Below are 16,767 nucleotides of genomic sequence, written 5' to 3' on the forward strand. Positions count from 1 at the left end.
GCTTCGACGTCTTTGTTCTTTTGTCTTAACCTGTTGTCAAGGGAAAATGTTTGTTTAGTTTCCAAGTCATAACCCTAGAATATTTCTCATGCTAATCTGACTGAGTCAGACCTAAATTTAGCCATGACTTGTGGAATTAAATTTCAACACAGGAAGCCCATAAACCACAATAACAAAAGACATCATAAATAACTCGCTAAAAATGGTGTCAAAATACTAAAAAATACCAAGATTTCATAACAAATGTGCTCTAAATATAACATACGTCATTTTAATGGTTTTGAGGTAGAATTATTAATATATATTAACTATTAATCGAAGTTAGTCATTGATCTATTTATAACGTAGTCCTCTGGGGTTGGAACAGCTCATAATAGCAGGTCATGATTGGAAACTCAAATAAATCGTTCTTATTGTTCAGTTAAGATATCAAAATTGTTAGTCATAGGTAGGCAAGAGGTTCCAATATTTTTGCGAGTTCTAATAATTTTTGAAATTGTACGTGTTATAAGATATTGATCCAGAATTTTCCCAACGAAAATTGTGTAAAATTGGTTGGAAAAATATAATCGGAAAAATAAATGCAGCAGAAATAGGGAAGAAAAATGAGTTCGAAATTTCGTTTTTAGTCATCACTTTCCTCTTTCTCTTTGATTTTTCCTTCTCTCTTCACTTTTCTTTCTTTTTTTTTTTCTCTCTTTTCCTTCTTCAGTCTTTTTTATTTTTTATTTTTCCTCTTTTTCAATTTCCCCTCTTTCCTTTTCTTCCTAAAAGTCTTTTTCTTAAATTTCATCTAATTTTCTTTCATTTTTCCCTTTCTGTTTCTTTTCCAATTTTTTTTCATCATATTACATTTTTTAAATCATTTTATTTCTTAAGCTTGACCAAGATCACTGAAAATTATACCAAGGGATGCATGCAATTAACTGAGCGGAGTGAATGAGCCGGCTGCTAAATAAACTCACTGAGATTAACTGATCCCCCCCCCGTCCCACCCCGACCCTCACGCGTACGTCGTATCTTATTCGAAATATCAAAGTCAAGCCAGTACCACGAACACATTGCAACCTTTGCCTCGGACCTGCAAATCTACGATAAGAACTGTGCCAGTTTATACCTTGCAATTTAATTACCCTATCACCATAAGTACATATATAAGGGCCGAGAGAGCGCGATATCTACTCCCAGTATCAGTTTAATATCGAGATTTTGATATAATTCGTTGCTCTTGCATAATCATTTGCGAGAGAGACCGGAATGGAATGAATTCAATATTGGTTTATATGCTAAGAGAATAAAGATATTAGTATCTGTAAGACGTATGATTTCTTTTTGACGAACGCAATTGTCGACTTTACAAATAAATGTACAAGTCAAGAAACGAATCGCAATTATTTCTCAGTTTAGCCTCAGACTAGTCTTATAGAGTCTTGTCTAGTGTTACTTCTGTGCCAGGTTTTATAAGCTAGTAGTGTAGGTTTATTCTTTAAATCTTCTCTTGCTAATAAACTCGATAGACAAGATGAAATATCAAACCGCTTGACTGGAAACCGAGATTTATAAATCCATTGTTCATTTGTTTAGGCTGGCATGAATCAGACTGCATTGCCTGGGGCGACTGAAGAAACTGATATAAGCTGAACTCAGCCTTAATTGCAATTACCAGATCACTATCGATACGACTCCTTAGGTATGGTTGTTCTTATACTGATTACAATTGGACACAATGCTTGTGTTTGTTACTCCTAACATTCCTTAAAACCATCAATGATTGAGATAAAGAAAAGATAAAGAGCTACGCCAATACAATGCGATACTAGGCTTGCCTAATCAAGGCGGTGATCAACAATGGAGCAAGGTGCGGACAATCAGTCTCAGAACTCGTACGAAAGCTATTAAAAATGGACCGCAATTGTACACCAAATAACGTTGCTTCATCTGGGGAGAAAAATACAGCTACAGCGAGTTTTATCTGGAGCAGAGGTTACATCTCCTTTTGGAGAGAGATTTCAAGACATTAATCTCGGTACAATACGTAATTTTGAAGTAAAAAATGGGAATTTCCTCTTCAGTGCGCGTAAAAAAACCCAGTTTATTACAGTATCTTTACATTGAAATCTTGAGGAAATACAACGAAACACAGTGCGTCGCGCGATATCGGTCATGACGCAATTCGAACGCGTGCGCAATACGATGCAAATCAAGCCGAAAGCGATGACGACGAGAAGATGGTATGGTTTTGCTAAGAAAAAAATTAACAAATTCCAAGTTTAAAGTATGGATACTTGTATGACTGTTTAATTGATTCCGCGCTTAGCATAGAAAAAACGTGCTTTGGCCGCGGCGCGCCGGTGTTTAGTTTTGCCGCCTAAAATTTACATGACCATGAACATGGACTTGAATTGAAATTCTTCCGATGCGGACAAACATAGATCTAGAATTTTAATTATATCGTATTTAAAGGAGAGTATAACTGAATATGATATCATAATGTTCCTCTAGTGTTATCATACCAGGAGTTTGGTTACCATCCGACCGCCTAAGTAGACAGCAATGTAGACGGTTTTCTAAATCGTATGTAATATATACCGCAGCTCTTTAGGTCACGGAAGAGTTAAGAAAAAAGTCTATCGCAAAAAGGACTGGGTTTTCTTTTTTTTTTCCAGGGGAATGGGAGGGGGTGGGGGCTCTTAATCTCCAATCTGCCCCCATTCCCCTTACCCCCGAAAGTTTCCTTCGTCTTGACTTGCCACCCTCCCGTCTATCATTACATGATCAGAAATATTCTCTTAGTTCACTTGGTTGACAACCCTAGGAGAATGAAGGCGCGGGAAGGCTTACGACGCTCACCACAGGCTGCTAAAACATTGGCTCTGCTTTTTCAAGGTCATTTTCTCTGTTCTACCATATCTACCATATTAGGTGATGTCCCACTAGCCTGGTTTTGTGGCGGAAGGGCGATCTGACATGACACAGGTATCAATTAGTATTTGTACATTGCGCTCACGAAAAAAAATATAGACGAAAATTTATTAGCAAGAATATCTGCATCGTACCCATTCACGATTCAATCTCGTCGACAGATTGCGCATCACTAGATAGTTCTTCAGTGGTGTTCAAGGAGGAAGGAAAGCTCTAGGGATGAGACTTTCTTTATCGTTATTAAGTATAAAAGTGAGAGTCATCAATAAAAGACCACACACACAAAAGCGAATAACAATAATAATTCAATTCTACGACCTGTTTGAATTGATAAGTCAAAAGACTTTCAATCGTCTGTTGATGAAGCAATTAAGTTCGAACACCTTGATTTGACTTGTTCATAACCCGCGTCCTGAAAACAAAAGGAATGCGCCTGCTACTAGTGAAAGAAAAGCCTCTTAGACTTATTTTATTCACTAATTAATCTACAAAATTAGAGAATTTGATAAGAATTACAATTTATGATTATAATTTTGCAAGTGATACGTGCGCATGCAGTATAGTTATACTTTACTCTGCGAGCAGAGGTTGTTTTTCTTCTTCGTAGGGCAAGGATGGCCAAAACGTTTGGCAGAAAATTAAAAGTACTCTGCAAGCAGGGTATTGATTGCCCTGGTCCCAGAGGCTCGACGATTTTACGAGTCTCTGGACCAGGGTAGGAAGTGATACTTCCCTGAGTCATCGCCAATGCCACACCAAACTGACTAACCACGCCTTATTCAGGTGCGTTTACAGAAATTCTTCGCATTTTTCCCTCAGGCTCTTAGTCTAAGCTGAGCGGCGCTACTTACAATGCGATTACACGGGCGTGCGGCGGGCCGGGTTCCGGTGACGCCCCGGCCTGACTTGAGGTTGGTGTGAAGTGAGCATAAGTGGTTTCGATCAGATTAAATACATGTCGCAGATTTATTGTTCTTAGTTGTTTGTCCGTCTGACTTTCTTGTAATCATTACATATTTTATATATATATTTTTTAAAAGACACTCGGGCAGACGGACATGATGTTAGGATATGTTAGGAATGATAGTTTTTGATGTTTTTGCACGGTAGTTTCTCAAAAAAAATGTGCTAGTGTTACAAAGAAATAAGATGGCAATTTTATTGCCGAAAATTGTCTTGAAAATATAAAAACGTATCACTTCAAAGTGCCGTACACCTCACTAAATTTTCAAATTAAATATTTTCTTTTGGGGTTCCTGTGCTTAGTGAAACTTCAAGAGGTCTGGGTTATGTGTCACGTGACGAGTAGCTTTGCTTTGCCGCGGAAGGCATTTTGTGCCAAGACTGAAAAACCCGGCAAAAAATATAAACTTTTCTGCCTTAAATAACGCCAAAATAGTTCAAAAGTACCCAAAAATCACCAAGCATTGGATCAGGAATTAATCTAGGAACAATTCTGGGCCCAAATTGATGGCTAGTAGGATGTATTTAGACAGCTATCTTGACAGTAAGTACAGCCTTCCGAGCGCTTTTCGTATATCCCGCCATTTTGTTATCCCGTAAAAAAAACGCTGCAAAAATAACTATAAGCTTGTCTTTCTCACCTAAATTAATTATATTTGTCATAATTAATGAGTTTCAGCTCGTGTGATACTTAGAGAGAGTTTTAATAGCGCTTTGAAATCTTATTTTGTATTTATTTATTTTAATTAAGAATTAATGAAATCCATATTATTGCGTTGTGCATGAGGTAATGTTATTCAATAAATCCAAATCATTTTATCTGAATATTTCGTTCATAATTTTATTATGATTTAATCATACCACTTTTATTTTGTGGTATTTTATAATATTATAACATTAATAATTCCATAATATTAAATTATAATCCTAAAATATTATTAAATTATTACTAATAATTCATGAAAAATTACTTAAAAGCTTACAGTAAATAACTTCAGCTTATTATTCCCAGTCTTCTGAATATAATGGGTTTCTGGTTTAACAAGTTGTAATATGTCTAAGGACCCGTCCACACTATGCTGGATAAATTTGAATCCGCAACTTACACACCAAAACCGAAAAAAAAAGTTTTCCGTCCACACATGGAAACAGATAAGATGTTTCGCATCCACACTAGTCCGATCGGAGGTGGCAAAAATGCCTCATTGCACATCTGAACATGTGCATCGAAGCTGAAATTGAGCCCACTGGTGAATTTTTATCCTTCCTGTCATGTTCCCATGACAATCATGAGGTCATCGTATCCGAAAAAATTTGGATACGAAATGTTCTCCGTCCACACTAATACGGCTAGCCGGTGTTTTCAAATTCTTCCCTGGAGACTGTATTCAAAAAAATTCAGTTTTCGGTGAAGAATTGTTCGGGATTCGCCCAGACTAGTGTGGACGGTAGGCCTAACTGAATAGAATAAAAATTCAGGATTCAAATTTATCTGGCATAATTTGGACAGGGCCTAAGTAACAAATAACTCAATTTCCTGAAATACCGTACTAGTATACTGCACAACTTATCATTTATGATATGGTAACATACAATATAATGATTTTATATGAGATTATTATCAGGCATACGCACATAGCCCAATTAATATGTTGTAATATGTCTAAGTAACAAATCAACTGAATTTCAATGCAGCTGTCTAAAGAAAGATGACACACACAAGCGAATCAAGAATCGGGGAAATCTTTTCCTTTTCAGGTACCTTAACCGTTAAATTATCCAATGAAGCTAATAAGAGCAACAAGTTCATGTATTAATTATTCTGCTTCTGCATCTATATGTCTCCTAATAGGCCTTTTTAACTCGTGGATACGCGAAGCATAGAAACAAGTCATTGTGAGGGGTCTGAATATGCAAATGTGTCACTCACTCACTCACTCACTAAGATGTTAGCAGATCGATAATTAAACGTTTGTTGATCGTCTTACGTCATTTGATTACGAATGTTACAGGACACTAACAAGCACAAAGCTCTTATACCATATAGATTACTTTGATTTGAGTTCAATATACATGATGCATTGTAGTCTAGGTTCGGTACAAACAACACCATATAAGGCAAGATAAACAAAAGATGTTTGAACCGAAGCTAGACCACAATGCAGCGATTTCACTATCTCAGAAATGGACTGTGGACCAAATCCACTGAGCGTAATGTTGTGCTCATTTCAGACCATGTGTCATTCTCTTGAGAATAATATTGTTTGCTTCGACTTGTATTCATATGTGTCTTCTCATGTGCAACTGTGAGACAAAGAAATGATACTCTAGGGAATGACATGTGGTCTGAAATGGGGAAACAGTGGATTAGATCTGAGGTCCTATAACACAATCAAATTATGTGAACAATTTAACATTATTGCAACATAACATTCATAACCTTAAACATAAAAAATATATTTAACTTCCACTAAGGCATATAGAACAATGTAGTTTCTTCTGTATTCATATTGCATGTACATTTTATCTCACTTTATTCAAACTAATGATAACATTCATAAAATCCTCTTAATCCATTGTCGTCATTTATAAAACATTCTTAATAATTTTGTGGTTTTGAATGCATTTAACAAATATTTAAAAACTTGGTATCTGGACTCAAAAATTAAAATTCAACATTATACAGTCATATACATGTATCTGATTCATTTTAAAAAGTTAACTCTCATAATGAACAATGAACAGCTGTTGTTGATGGGTTGTACTTTTTGCATTCTCAAATATTCTTTTGCTTTGCGCTGTTCCATTCACTTCCAACCCAGAAAAAAAAATTGTCTCATTATTTCCACATCATTTATTTACTCCTGGATAATGATCAGTTTTGGAAGGAACTCAAAATCTCATGTTTTGTTGGCAGTTGACTTCTAACATGAGTATCATGTATCCCAAAGACATTGCAATGTCTTCTAACTTACATATCTACAAAGCTTTCACTGTTGTATCACAGCGTGGGACAATCACAACAGAGCTAGGCTCCAAACTAAGTGAAAGCCCAAAGATCGAATTAGAATTTAGAAGTTGATTTTTGAGGAGGGAGGAAAACTGGAGAATCCGGAGAAAAACCCTCGAAGCACAGGAGAGAACCAACAAACAACTCTACCCACATACAACATCGAGATCGGCAGGACTCAAACTCGTGCCACATTGGTGAGAGGCAGGCACATTAGCAGCGCACGCAACCGGCGCTTCCCTTACCACTATCCCTACCACTAACCCACAGTTAGTCTAACAATGCACCCCTAATAGTTTTTCTCAGTTATTGGAACATTCTCCGATCCCAGACTCTTAATGAAAACCCTGAGAGATTCCACTGTTAGCAGAACAATATTATATTGTTAGCAATATTTTACATCTGTCAATTGATGCTTTATCTTAGGTATTGAGAATCTTCCCTTTGAACTACAAAGAAATTTTACTTTGATGAGAGACTTGGACCAAAGAACACAAGGTACATGTGAAATATAACTATTTTATGAGGCGTAATGACACTTTCAGTCTTCGTCTTTCCTTTCTCCTCCCTCTTCCAGTCATTCTCTTGTAGCTCTTTCACACTAATTTTGGACACATCGTTAGTAATTGTGCAGAAGAGTAGAAGCTTTTGAACCAATGAAGGATACAAAGCATGAGTATAAAGGATATAAAGCATGAGTATCCAGGCCAGTTACTGTGATATCCAGTGTATCATAAATAGACCTTATTCGTGGTTTGACAATGGTCATCCTTAGTCCTGCTATTCATCCTACGTCCTGTACAGTACCTCCAGGTCAAGATGTGTAAAACTAATCTATTTCTCTATTCAGTGCCTACATATCCTATCCAGTGCCGGGATGAATTTATTGGGTGTCAGCATTTATTTATCCTCTAGATAAGGATTTATCCATCGGATAGTACTATCCATCCTTATTACTGTACAACCAGGCCCAGACGTATACAGCTAATCTATTTCTCTATTCAGATTTAATGAAAGAAATAGACACCTTGTCTGAAGATTATGTATCCGGGGTAAGAGAAATGGACTCGGGGCAGAGAACTGACCACCTGAAGAAAATAGAAATTGCTTTCTCTAAAAGTAAAGAATATGTGGATGATAAAGTACAACTAGCAATGCAAACTTACGAAATGGTAAATACAATATCTGCTTCTCCAGTAAAGAAATAGAAAACGATGGGTGCTGTGTGCAGTCATAAAGCACGCTGGGGTTTGGCAGAACATGAGAGAAGTGTTAGGAGAAGCAGGACACGTAGTGGAGTGCTTCTCGAAACTTCCTGAGTGTTCTGCCAATCCACAAGTGATTCATAACTCCACACAGCACAGCACAGCAAGCAATTTTTTTATATCTTTTACAAAATACAAATTATTACATGAATGACGAAACTGAAAGTGCACACCCGTGCTGTGTGCTCTCATATAGCACACTCGCAATCAATCAGAATGCAAGATTTAGGACAGTTATTTTATAAATATTTTTACTACACTTCCAAGTAGAACATTTTCAAATTTGTACAATTATTATACCACTTTGTTGCATTTGTTCATTAGGTACCTTAGGGGTTTCACTAAGCTTTGAAATAATAGGGAAAAGCCGTGAACTAGCCTGAAAGTCTAAGTGAACATCGCTGTCAAGCTATAAATGGTAGTTTAAGGAGAATTTTGCTCTTTTACTGTAGCATTCTTTAACCCCCAGTCCTTAATCCTTAATGAAACCCCTAATAATGTAATTAGCCTACGTTCACATGGTGACGTAAGTATAATCATAAGCATTAGAATGAGAAATTTTCCATTAATTTTCTCGCTATGTGACCATGTGATTCAGTTTAACATCATAAGAAGTAAAAATTGGTATGTTTCAATACGTTCTGACTTTAATTTGTAGGTTGATAAACACATTAGAAAATTGGATTCAGATCTTGCGCGATTTGAAATGGACTTAAAAGAACAGAAAGCCAAAGAAGCAGGATTGTCTGACTATGAAGGTGATTTTTCTTAGATTTTTTTTGCTGTTTGTCTTGCTTCGTTCTTGTCTTCATTCAATTATTCAATTCTGTATCAGCGATTCAATTACAGTGTGATAACATGTATCTATTAATTTGAAAATCAATTTTCAATGGATATTTTCTATTAGTAATTCTAACTCATTCTGATTTGTTTGTGTTGTCTTTCTTTATACAGAAGAAATCACTCCACCTAAAAGTAAGTTCCACATGCAGAAATTATAATTGTAGTATATTTTTTCAATGAAAAAAAGAGATAGAAAAGGTGAAAAAAATTAGGGGAAAAAACTGAAAAATGAGAAATTCATGTTCATTTCATTGCATTTCTTTGTTCATACCAGAGGGAAGAGGAAGAATGAGTAAAAGAAAAGCAGACGAACCAGCTAAAAAGAAAAAGAAGTAAGTAGTGTTTGGGGTAAAGTGAGGAGACATCAGCTTCTGGGAAGTGAAGCTCACTTGTGAATTACATGTATTGTTGATGAAATAAGTCTGCTAAATGTAGTTGTTTTTCCTTCAAATTCTAGACGAGATACGAGTCCAGCTAAGAGCCTTGGTGTTACAGCTACTCTATTTTCACCTGAGGTTGTACAAGTTCTTGATATGCCTGTAGACCCGAATGAGCCAACTTACTGTATATGTCATCAGGTAACATCTTTATTCATACACATAGGGGATATAGGATGTACTTTTTTTCTTTTACCTCCTTTTAAGATGTTTTCAGTGTTGTTTATTGTGTGGATACTCCAACCAAGACCACTTAAATAAAATTGTATCTCATACACATTTATATCTTTCCTATCAAGCCGATAAACCCACCCAATGTGTCCTTGAAGTCTCATATGAGACTTGGTAGTTCAGTGGTTAGAGCATGGCACCAGAATCTCCAGGACATGGATTCAAATCCCATTCAAGACTCAGAATTTTTTCTGAGTCTTTCAATTTGCAGCTGCATATGTTGCTTCATATACTGCGAGGATCGGCTCAATTTCATACATTACAAACGCAGTACAAATATATATTTCATATATATTCTGATACATATAAACTTGTATCATTAACCAATCATATTGCAATATGTAGTACAATATTTTTGACCAGCCAATCAGATAGAACATCGATATAATAAGAACGTGGGAACGAAATAATCTGATTGGCTTACGCATGTTATCAGTTCAATCTCTGTCTAGTTTACTATTATCTGATTAGTCCGTTTTATTCAAGTGGTCCCGGTTAGTGTGTTCGCAAAGTAAAAAAAAAATTTTTTTATTGCAGGTTTCATATGGTGAGATGATTGGATGTGATAATATTGAGGTATGGTTGGTATTTTAACTTTACCATATTCCCCTCAACCTCTGCCACCTCAGCAATCACCCAGCACCATCTCTACTTTCGCTTGATAGTCAAGTGGATTACCTCCCCAATTCTATTTTCCCTGCCCCCAAATTAACCAGGAACCTTTGGGAAGGGTGGCGTAGTGGGTTACCTGTCTCACAGCTGTGGTCCGGGTTCAAGCCCCACCTTGGACTTGATCATATGTGAGTTTAGTTGGTTTGATGTGTTGTTCTCTCCCTTGACAAGAGGGTTTTTCTCTAGGTTCTCCGGTTTTCTCAAACCACAACTTTTGATTTTTTTATTCAACTTTTATGATTAGCCTTTGGTTTTATTTTTATTTTTTGGTGCCCAGATAACATTTGGATGACCTTGCTGTTTTTCTTTCAGTGTCCTATTGAATGGTTTCACTTCCCCTGTGTTGGACTCACTGCAAAACCAAAAGGAAAATGGTAAGTTGGAGTTAATGCTGTAAGTATGTTCTTGTAGAAATGTAAACTTTGTCAAACTCCTTCTTCAGCCTTGTTTTGCAGCAGAATAATTCTGCTTCCAATTATTGGAGTCGGAATCGGAAGCAGCTTATGACGAAGTAGAGTGCGCACCGTCGGCTTCCGTTGATAGCAGTTGAATTTCAACTGAAGGAACTACCGACGTTAAATATAGGTGCTTCACCTTTACCTTTAAGTGAACACTAGGGAACGGAGTTGAATCAGAGTTGGAAGCATGTCACAATGGAATCAGAGGAATCTGAAGAATTCATTTTACTTGGCTTGTACTTACTCTTATGATGAGCAGTTTTCACTTGAAATTTCATGCAAAGAATCTGATTCTAACTTCAACTCCAATTCTGTCTCAATTGAAAGCCAGGCTTTCACACTTACTCACCCTTTACATGCAGCCACCTTAATTCTGCTGCCCACCTCCAGTGCCTTCTCTGCATTACAGCTTTAGTGATTGCAAAGAATCATTCTACAAGAAGACAAATCTGTACACTGAAATGTAAAATTTCTCCAACTTCCTCATAGAGTTTCCTCATCCCTTACCTCCCTTTGAAGCCTCCCTCACCCTCTGTGCCTGCCTCACCCTCTGCGCCTCCCTCACCCTCTGTGCCTGCCTCACCCTCTGCGCCTCCCTCACCCTCTGTGACAGCCTCACCCTCTGCGCCTCCCTCACCCTCTGTGCCTGCCTCACCCTCTGCGCCAGCCTCTTGTTAGTTGACTAAATTAAAGCTTGAGTCTATTTGAGGCATAATTTCAGACGCCATGTTATTTCTTCAAGTATCATTTTTTGTTTAACGGTTGCACATGAGAAGACACATGAATATGGATACAAATCAAACAAAGAATCTTATTCTCAAGAGTATGACACTTAGTCTGAAATGGGCGGAAATCAGGCCCAAAGTAGAGGTTTCAATCCTAAAAAAAATTTAATGTAGCTGGGTTTCATTTTCGTTTTTCAGGTATTGTCCCAAATGCGCCCAAGAAAGAAAGAAAAAGTGAAGATATCCTCAAATTATTTGTATACATTTATGAATTAAATCAAGAGAGCAGAAATAAGAGAGGGAAACTTCTTAATAACGCGTGCGCCATGTAAATTCCCGGTTGAGGCTATTCTTAGTAACCGGATGCAGTTTAAATGTAGCCTTACTCTACTTCCGTGCGTCATCAGTGATCAAAACAATAAATGGAAAGAGCGCGAGCGTGAGTAGGGTTAGGTGAAATTTAAACTGCATCCGGTTACTAAAAATAGCTCAACCGGAAATTTACAATACGCGCGCGTAATTAAGCAGTTTCCCTCTTATTTATGCTTTCTTGGTTAAATTGTATATTCTTAGTACGTAATGGCTTGGGTTTGGAATACAAATCCCTACACATGTGGTGCGTCCATGATTTCGGTGAAAGGAAATGTCTACTGCTAAAACCGACAGTATATCGATAGCTCATCGATTGTTTGCCGATAGGCGTCCGATAGGATTCCGATAGTTTACCGATAAATTACGGATAGCTTAAAGGTAACTTGATCATAGCGAACCGTCAATCAATGATAATAGCTTATTGATACCTTAATGATAGAGTGCCGATACGTTGCCGATAGTTCACCGTTTCACCGACGATAACAACGAAAGTTAGCCGATGCATTATCGATAGGAGGAATACTTCGTACCAACCGATAACATGGCGATTGTAACGACCACAATCCTTAATATATCATATTTTATACTCAAACCCCGGATCGTAACAGGGAGTTAGTGAACAATATTGTAGGGAAAAAAGGGATCTTAAAACGAGAAAATGAAATTTTCCCATTTGCAATCATTTTAATTTTTATGATTTAAACGCAGCATTCTGTGTATTTGCATGGGCTTCCTGTGCTTTATCATACTGTATTATAGATTTATTTTCCTTTAGCCCTTCTTTTTGAGCGGGAACAGGCTGGGGGAAGGGGGTAACAAGTATCATTCTCTGGGGGGGGGGGAGGTGGATGTAGTCACCTTTATAAACGATTACCTTGGATATGTAGATAACTACTTATAGATGTAAAAAGGTTTGTTGAAACCAAGTTTTAAATATAGATACTGATTATGTAAAACTTATACACATGCTGTCTTGCTTTATTGGTAAATGATATGTCGCATCTTTACAGAATATTTCCTTTGAAATCGTCATTCTTTTCGTCATCTCGTACATGATTGAATTTCTTCGTAGAGTTTTGAGCAAAAAAAGAAAAAAAAAAATCGGTAACTAAGCAAGATTTTGGTTAATTAAGTATGCAAAATGAACATCAAAATCTGATCTTTGGTTCAATCAAAATCTATGGAGTATTTTTCACACGGCCTTCATCTTGGCAGGCTTTTTTTTCCCGCGTAGCCTCGCTTTCAAGCATGACGCAACGCGACGTGTGATCAAGGTTCATTTTCGCGGGAACCACACGCAGGCTATAGAGCTGTGCATTATGACTGCAGGCTCCTACAGGTGTTTCTATTCCCTAAAAATATTTTGATGGTCCTAAATACGGGTACCAGAAATAAGAGGCGATTTACACGATCAAAAGACATTTTCAAAAAAACCTTGCATTTTTACTTAACTTGGAGGAAAAAGCCCCAAAAATGTAAAGAACGAAAATCATTATAAAAGTGCTATTTCTAGAAGCAATTCCATGCGGATTATTTGTAAGGCGCGAGAGGAATCTCTAAGACAAGAGAAAGTTTCTTCAAATTTCATTATAAGACAATGAAAAATATTATCGAAAGGCGCTCTCTTGACTAAAGAAGGCACTATGTTTCAAGCGCCTTCCAGCACAGGATGAGAAAGTTTCGCAATTGTCGCGTAAAAAGAACCTTCGCTTCCATCTTCGTCTTGGTAATTATTGCAGCGTACATCACTCTCAACAAGAGTATCAACCAAAACACTAAAAGGAACGTCAGAACAGATGAACGAGACCCATACAGGTATTTCCACAACATTTGTCTTTTGAATAACGTATGTTTTGTATAAGGAAGACAATATAGCTGTGTTTGAATGAGAAATGTTATAAATTTCCTGACATTTCCTGGTAATTGTGGTTTTAAATTCTACGTTTCATCTTCTGTGCTAACGCCTCTTGAATTTGAAGGACATTTATGGCATTATGATTTGACCGTTATCAGATCTACCTACTGATCATACCTTTTTTTTAAACCGTTCAGGCTTTGAGTTATAAACGGGGTACTTCTATAGATTTTACCAATCTCGTACCCATAGCTTATGTTCCTCTTCTTGGAAGGCAACGACGAGAAGAACGTTTTTTATTTGGGTGGGGGAGGGGGGGTGGTGCTGGGGCTTCTGAGAGGATCGAGAGCCATATCGGAAAAGATTTAAGCTTTAGTGAAGAGGAAAACCTTTTTACTTTGACGGAAGCTGTAATAAAATAACATTGGATAGACAAAATTTGAGGAAGAACTGTTTAACGATCCTCGGAATCGGACTTCAACTTTGAAAGTGTCAAGGGCAAATATTTATTTTATTGTATATCTTATTAATCACACCAAACGCGGGCCATTTCGAATAAACTTTGAAAGGGAAATAATTTTTTGATGTGTTATGCAGTCACCAAATCGATCAGATCGCGATGGAAGTTGCAGGTTACATTGGGTAAGCACGCCTGAACACTTCACTAATATTCATCATTTTTAGGTTCCAGCTACAGCACGCGGCGTGGGTCTGGAACGATGACGTCGTATACGTCGAAGAAAAAAGTCGAAAACCCAGAGAAGTTCCCACAGATGAGTCACCCCAATTTGAGGTGATCACTCATACTAACAAATCTGCTTCTCTTGCTCAAGAGGGAACTGACTATGGCCAGAATAAATTCCTTGGTCTTGAAGGCGTGGAGGATTATATCTTGAGTAAGGATGATTATCGTGAACAACGAAAAGTACCCAATAGAAGGTATTGTCTTTTTTGACATAGTTCCTTCAATGTTTAAAGTGCCTATACCACCCTAACTTAATATTTTCAGTATTGATATTTGAATGGTAAAAAAAAAAAATTCATAAGATATAAGTGATGCATGTTGGTTTATCGAGGTTCATACTTCCAATATGCTAATCAGTAATATGCAATATGCCCCTCCTAATGCCATACACCGATCTGTTTCTGCTTTTTCATGACAATGGTGCTGGATTAATGACGTGCTTTAGCCTATAGTCCCTATCCAATTTTGTCGTAATCATTAAATTTTCCTTTCACAGGATAGAGAAGTGCAAGTTCCCACTATTTAACATCCTATTCTTAAAGACTCATCACACCGGAAGTGACATCATAACTAATATCCTCAATCGCTTCGCCGACCTCCGTGATCTTAGGGTAGCGATCCCAAACGGTGGCGTCTCGACATTCTATTGGCCAGCTCGTTTCCATTGGCGACACCTTGATTTATCAATACATGACGGGGTATTGCCAAACATCCTTTGCAATCATGCTCGCTTCAATGGTGAAATTATGGACCAAATCATGCCTCAGGGAACTGTATATTTAACTATGTTACGTAACCCGGAGACCCTCTTCGAATCTACCTTCGATCATGAACACTTTACAGCTATGCTGGACATGTTTGAATACGATGATCCTATTGGCTCGTTCCTGGAAAATCCCAAGATGCATATCGAGCATGTTATCAAGCATAACATGTTTAAGGTAAAAAGCGAGAATCATTTTCTCTCAAAGTAAAATGTTGATTTATCCTTAAGCAAGGCTGAGGGATGAGACTGAACCGTGGAAAGGCGGGACTGAAACCCTTAAGATGAAGCGCGTACGCCCTAAGGATTGGCGAGGAAAATGGTACAATACCTCCCCACCCCCTCACCCATTGACAGTAACCTCGCCACGCCCCCGTCGCTTCCGCCAGATATTTTTGAGCGTTTTTAACGCCAACCTTAATTATTAATTATTGCCATCCTCCTTCTTTTCCAGGATAACTTGAATCTAATCAAGAATGGCATGTTCTTTGATCTCGGTTTACGAACAGCCGACTACCACAAACCCCAAGTATTCAAAGACGCCATTTTGGACATAAGCGATAAATTTACTCTAGTTCTGATATACGAACACCTTGATGAATCGCTAGTGATGTTAAAACGAAAGCTCTGCTGGGAACTAGACGATTTGTTGTACTTAAAATCGTACTTCATTGAGAAAACAAGCTATAGAAACTTTACCGAAGCTCAAAGGGAACAACTTCGAAACTGGAGCAAAGCTGATAGCGCTCTTTATGAATATTTCAATAGAACTCTTTGGGAGAGAATTGCCAATGAGGACAATTTTGAAGAAGAGCTAGGCCTATTTAAGGCAAAGCAACGACAGATTGAAGAAGATTGTGAAGATGCTACAGTTGATGATGGCGTCTTCGACTCGGACGAGACATCATCGCCTGGTACCGAGAAAATGAATAAATATCTTTGTCACAAAATGACTATGTCGGCAGGAAACTACTTGGAATATTTTCGAACTAAATTTGCTGTGCGAAAACATGGGAAAAGCTACACAAGTGGTTAGTTAGAAAAGACTTGAAGAGACATCCATTCTCTCTGCTATCCCAACCCCCCTCCCCAGGTTTCTCCATGTCTCGCTCTACGCGTTATAAAGTATTCACTACAAGGCTTTTCTTTGACCTTTTTATTAGATTTTTATTTAATGGACATTTATATTATTATTATAATTTTCTAAAGCTTGCTGCAAGAATGATAATAAGACACGTATTTCGTTTTATTTATAAACAAAGATCAACAATGATTCAACGTATACTCAGCGTGACAAGACAGGATGTTCGTATATGATGGTTTTAATTTTCAAGATCACCACCCCTTTTCTTTCCGTTCTTTGCAATAGTAGTGAGTATCCTCACAAAAGTATCCTTGCGAATTGTTTTGTATACTAGGAGAAAAGGAGCATTTATTATCACTATAAAATTCAAAGGGACGCATGCGCAAACGTTTCTCTCTCGTTGCGCTATTCACTCACATGGT

At 37.5% G+C, this 16,767-nt stretch overlaps 3 protein-coding genes across 7 annotated transcripts in view; all 3 read left to right on the forward strand.

Annotated features, from left to right (window-relative positions):
* Positions 1–3,474, forward strand: part of LOC116292338 (UPF0415 protein C7orf25 homolog) — a 37,082-nt gene extending 33,608 nt beyond the window's left edge. Inside the window, exons 12-13 of one of the 3 annotated variants that reach the window (XR_004196654.2) lie at positions 1,585–2,026; positions 2,923–3,474. The gene's annotated coding sequence lies outside the window, so the exon portion shown is untranslated. Of the gene's footprint in view, positions 1–1,584; positions 2,659–2,922 lie in introns of those variants that run through there. The other 2 variants (XR_004196655.2, XM_031699626.2) reach the window with 2 other exon arrangements.
* A 92-nt stretch (positions 3,475–3,566) lies between these two features.
* LOC116292341 (inhibitor of growth protein 5) lies at positions 3,567–12,858 on the forward strand. Of its 3 annotated transcripts, none has more exons than XM_031699631.2 (11): positions 3,567–3,705; positions 5,581–5,643; positions 7,322–7,393; positions 7,901–8,067; positions 8,819–8,918; positions 9,115–9,135; positions 9,278–9,335; positions 9,461–9,581; positions 10,209–10,247; positions 10,656–10,717; positions 11,725–12,858. In XM_031699631.2, the coding sequence occupies exons 2-11, from the start codon at positions 5,595–5,597 to the stop codon at positions 11,762–11,764; spliced, it is 729 nt and encodes a 242-aa protein (XP_031555491.1). In that variant the 5' UTR covers positions 3,567–3,705; positions 5,581–5,594; the 3' UTR covers positions 11,765–12,858. The 3 variants fall into 3 exon arrangements, with proteins under 3 accessions (XP_031555491.1, XP_031555490.1, XP_031555492.1); XM_031699630.2 differs by lacking the exon at positions 3,567–3,705 and adding an exon at positions 4,215–4,429; XM_031699632.2 differs by lacking the exons at positions 3,567–3,705; positions 5,581–5,643 and adding an exon at positions 4,215–4,429.
* Positions 12,859–13,547: 689 nt separating this feature from the next.
* On the forward strand, positions 13,548–16,761 carry LOC116292336 (galactose-3-O-sulfotransferase 2-like). The gene is made up of 4 exons (XM_031699623.1): positions 13,548–13,713; positions 14,438–14,692; positions 14,995–15,439; positions 15,716–16,761. Exons 1-4 carry the CDS (start codon positions 13,568–13,570, stop codon positions 16,295–16,297), a joined length of 1,428 nt encoding a protein of 475 aa, XP_031555483.1. The 5' UTR covers positions 13,548–13,567; the 3' UTR covers positions 16,298–16,761.
* The last annotated feature ends 6 nt before the right edge of the window (positions 16,762–16,767 follow it).

The sequence above is a fragment of the Actinia tenebrosa genome, unplaced genomic scaffold, assembly GCF_029948245.1.
Source record: "Actinia tenebrosa isolate PJP-AT-01 unplaced genomic scaffold, QUT_ActTen_1.0 PGA_scaffold3__52_contigs__length_22856419, whole genome shotgun sequence".
In the NCBI taxonomy this organism is placed as follows: domain Eukaryota; kingdom Metazoa; phylum Cnidaria; class Anthozoa; order Actiniaria; family Actiniidae; genus Actinia; species Actinia tenebrosa.

What these genes read in the sequence shown, in the direction of transcription:
- LOC116292336 (XM_031699623.1), top strand. Translation starts at nt 13,568, where the DNA reads ATGAGAAAGTTTCGCAATTGTCGCGTAAAAAGAACCTTCGCTTCCATC. An exon ending in GATGAACGAGACCCATACAG is followed by an intron (nt 13,714 to 14,437) that starts GTATTTCCACAA and finishes CATCATTTTTAG; the next exon opens with GTTCCAGCTACAGCACGCGG. An exon ending in CGAAAAGTACCCAATAGAAG is followed by an intron (nt 14,693 to 14,994) that starts GTATTGTCTTTT and finishes TTCCTTTCACAG; the next exon opens with GATAGAGAAGTGCAAGTTCC.
- LOC116292341 (XM_031699631.2), top strand. Translation starts at nt 5,595, where the DNA reads ATGACACACACAAGCGAATCAAGAATCGGGGAAATCTTTTCCTTTTCA. An exon ending in AGAAATCACTCCACCTAAAA is followed by an intron (nt 9,136 to 9,277) that starts GTAAGTTCCACA and finishes TGTTCATACCAG; the next exon opens with AGGGAAGAGGAAGAATGAGT. An exon ending in CTTACTGTATATGTCATCAG is followed by an intron (nt 9,582 to 10,208) that starts GTAACATCTTTA and finishes TTTTTATTGCAG; the next exon opens with GTTTCATATGGTGAGATGAT.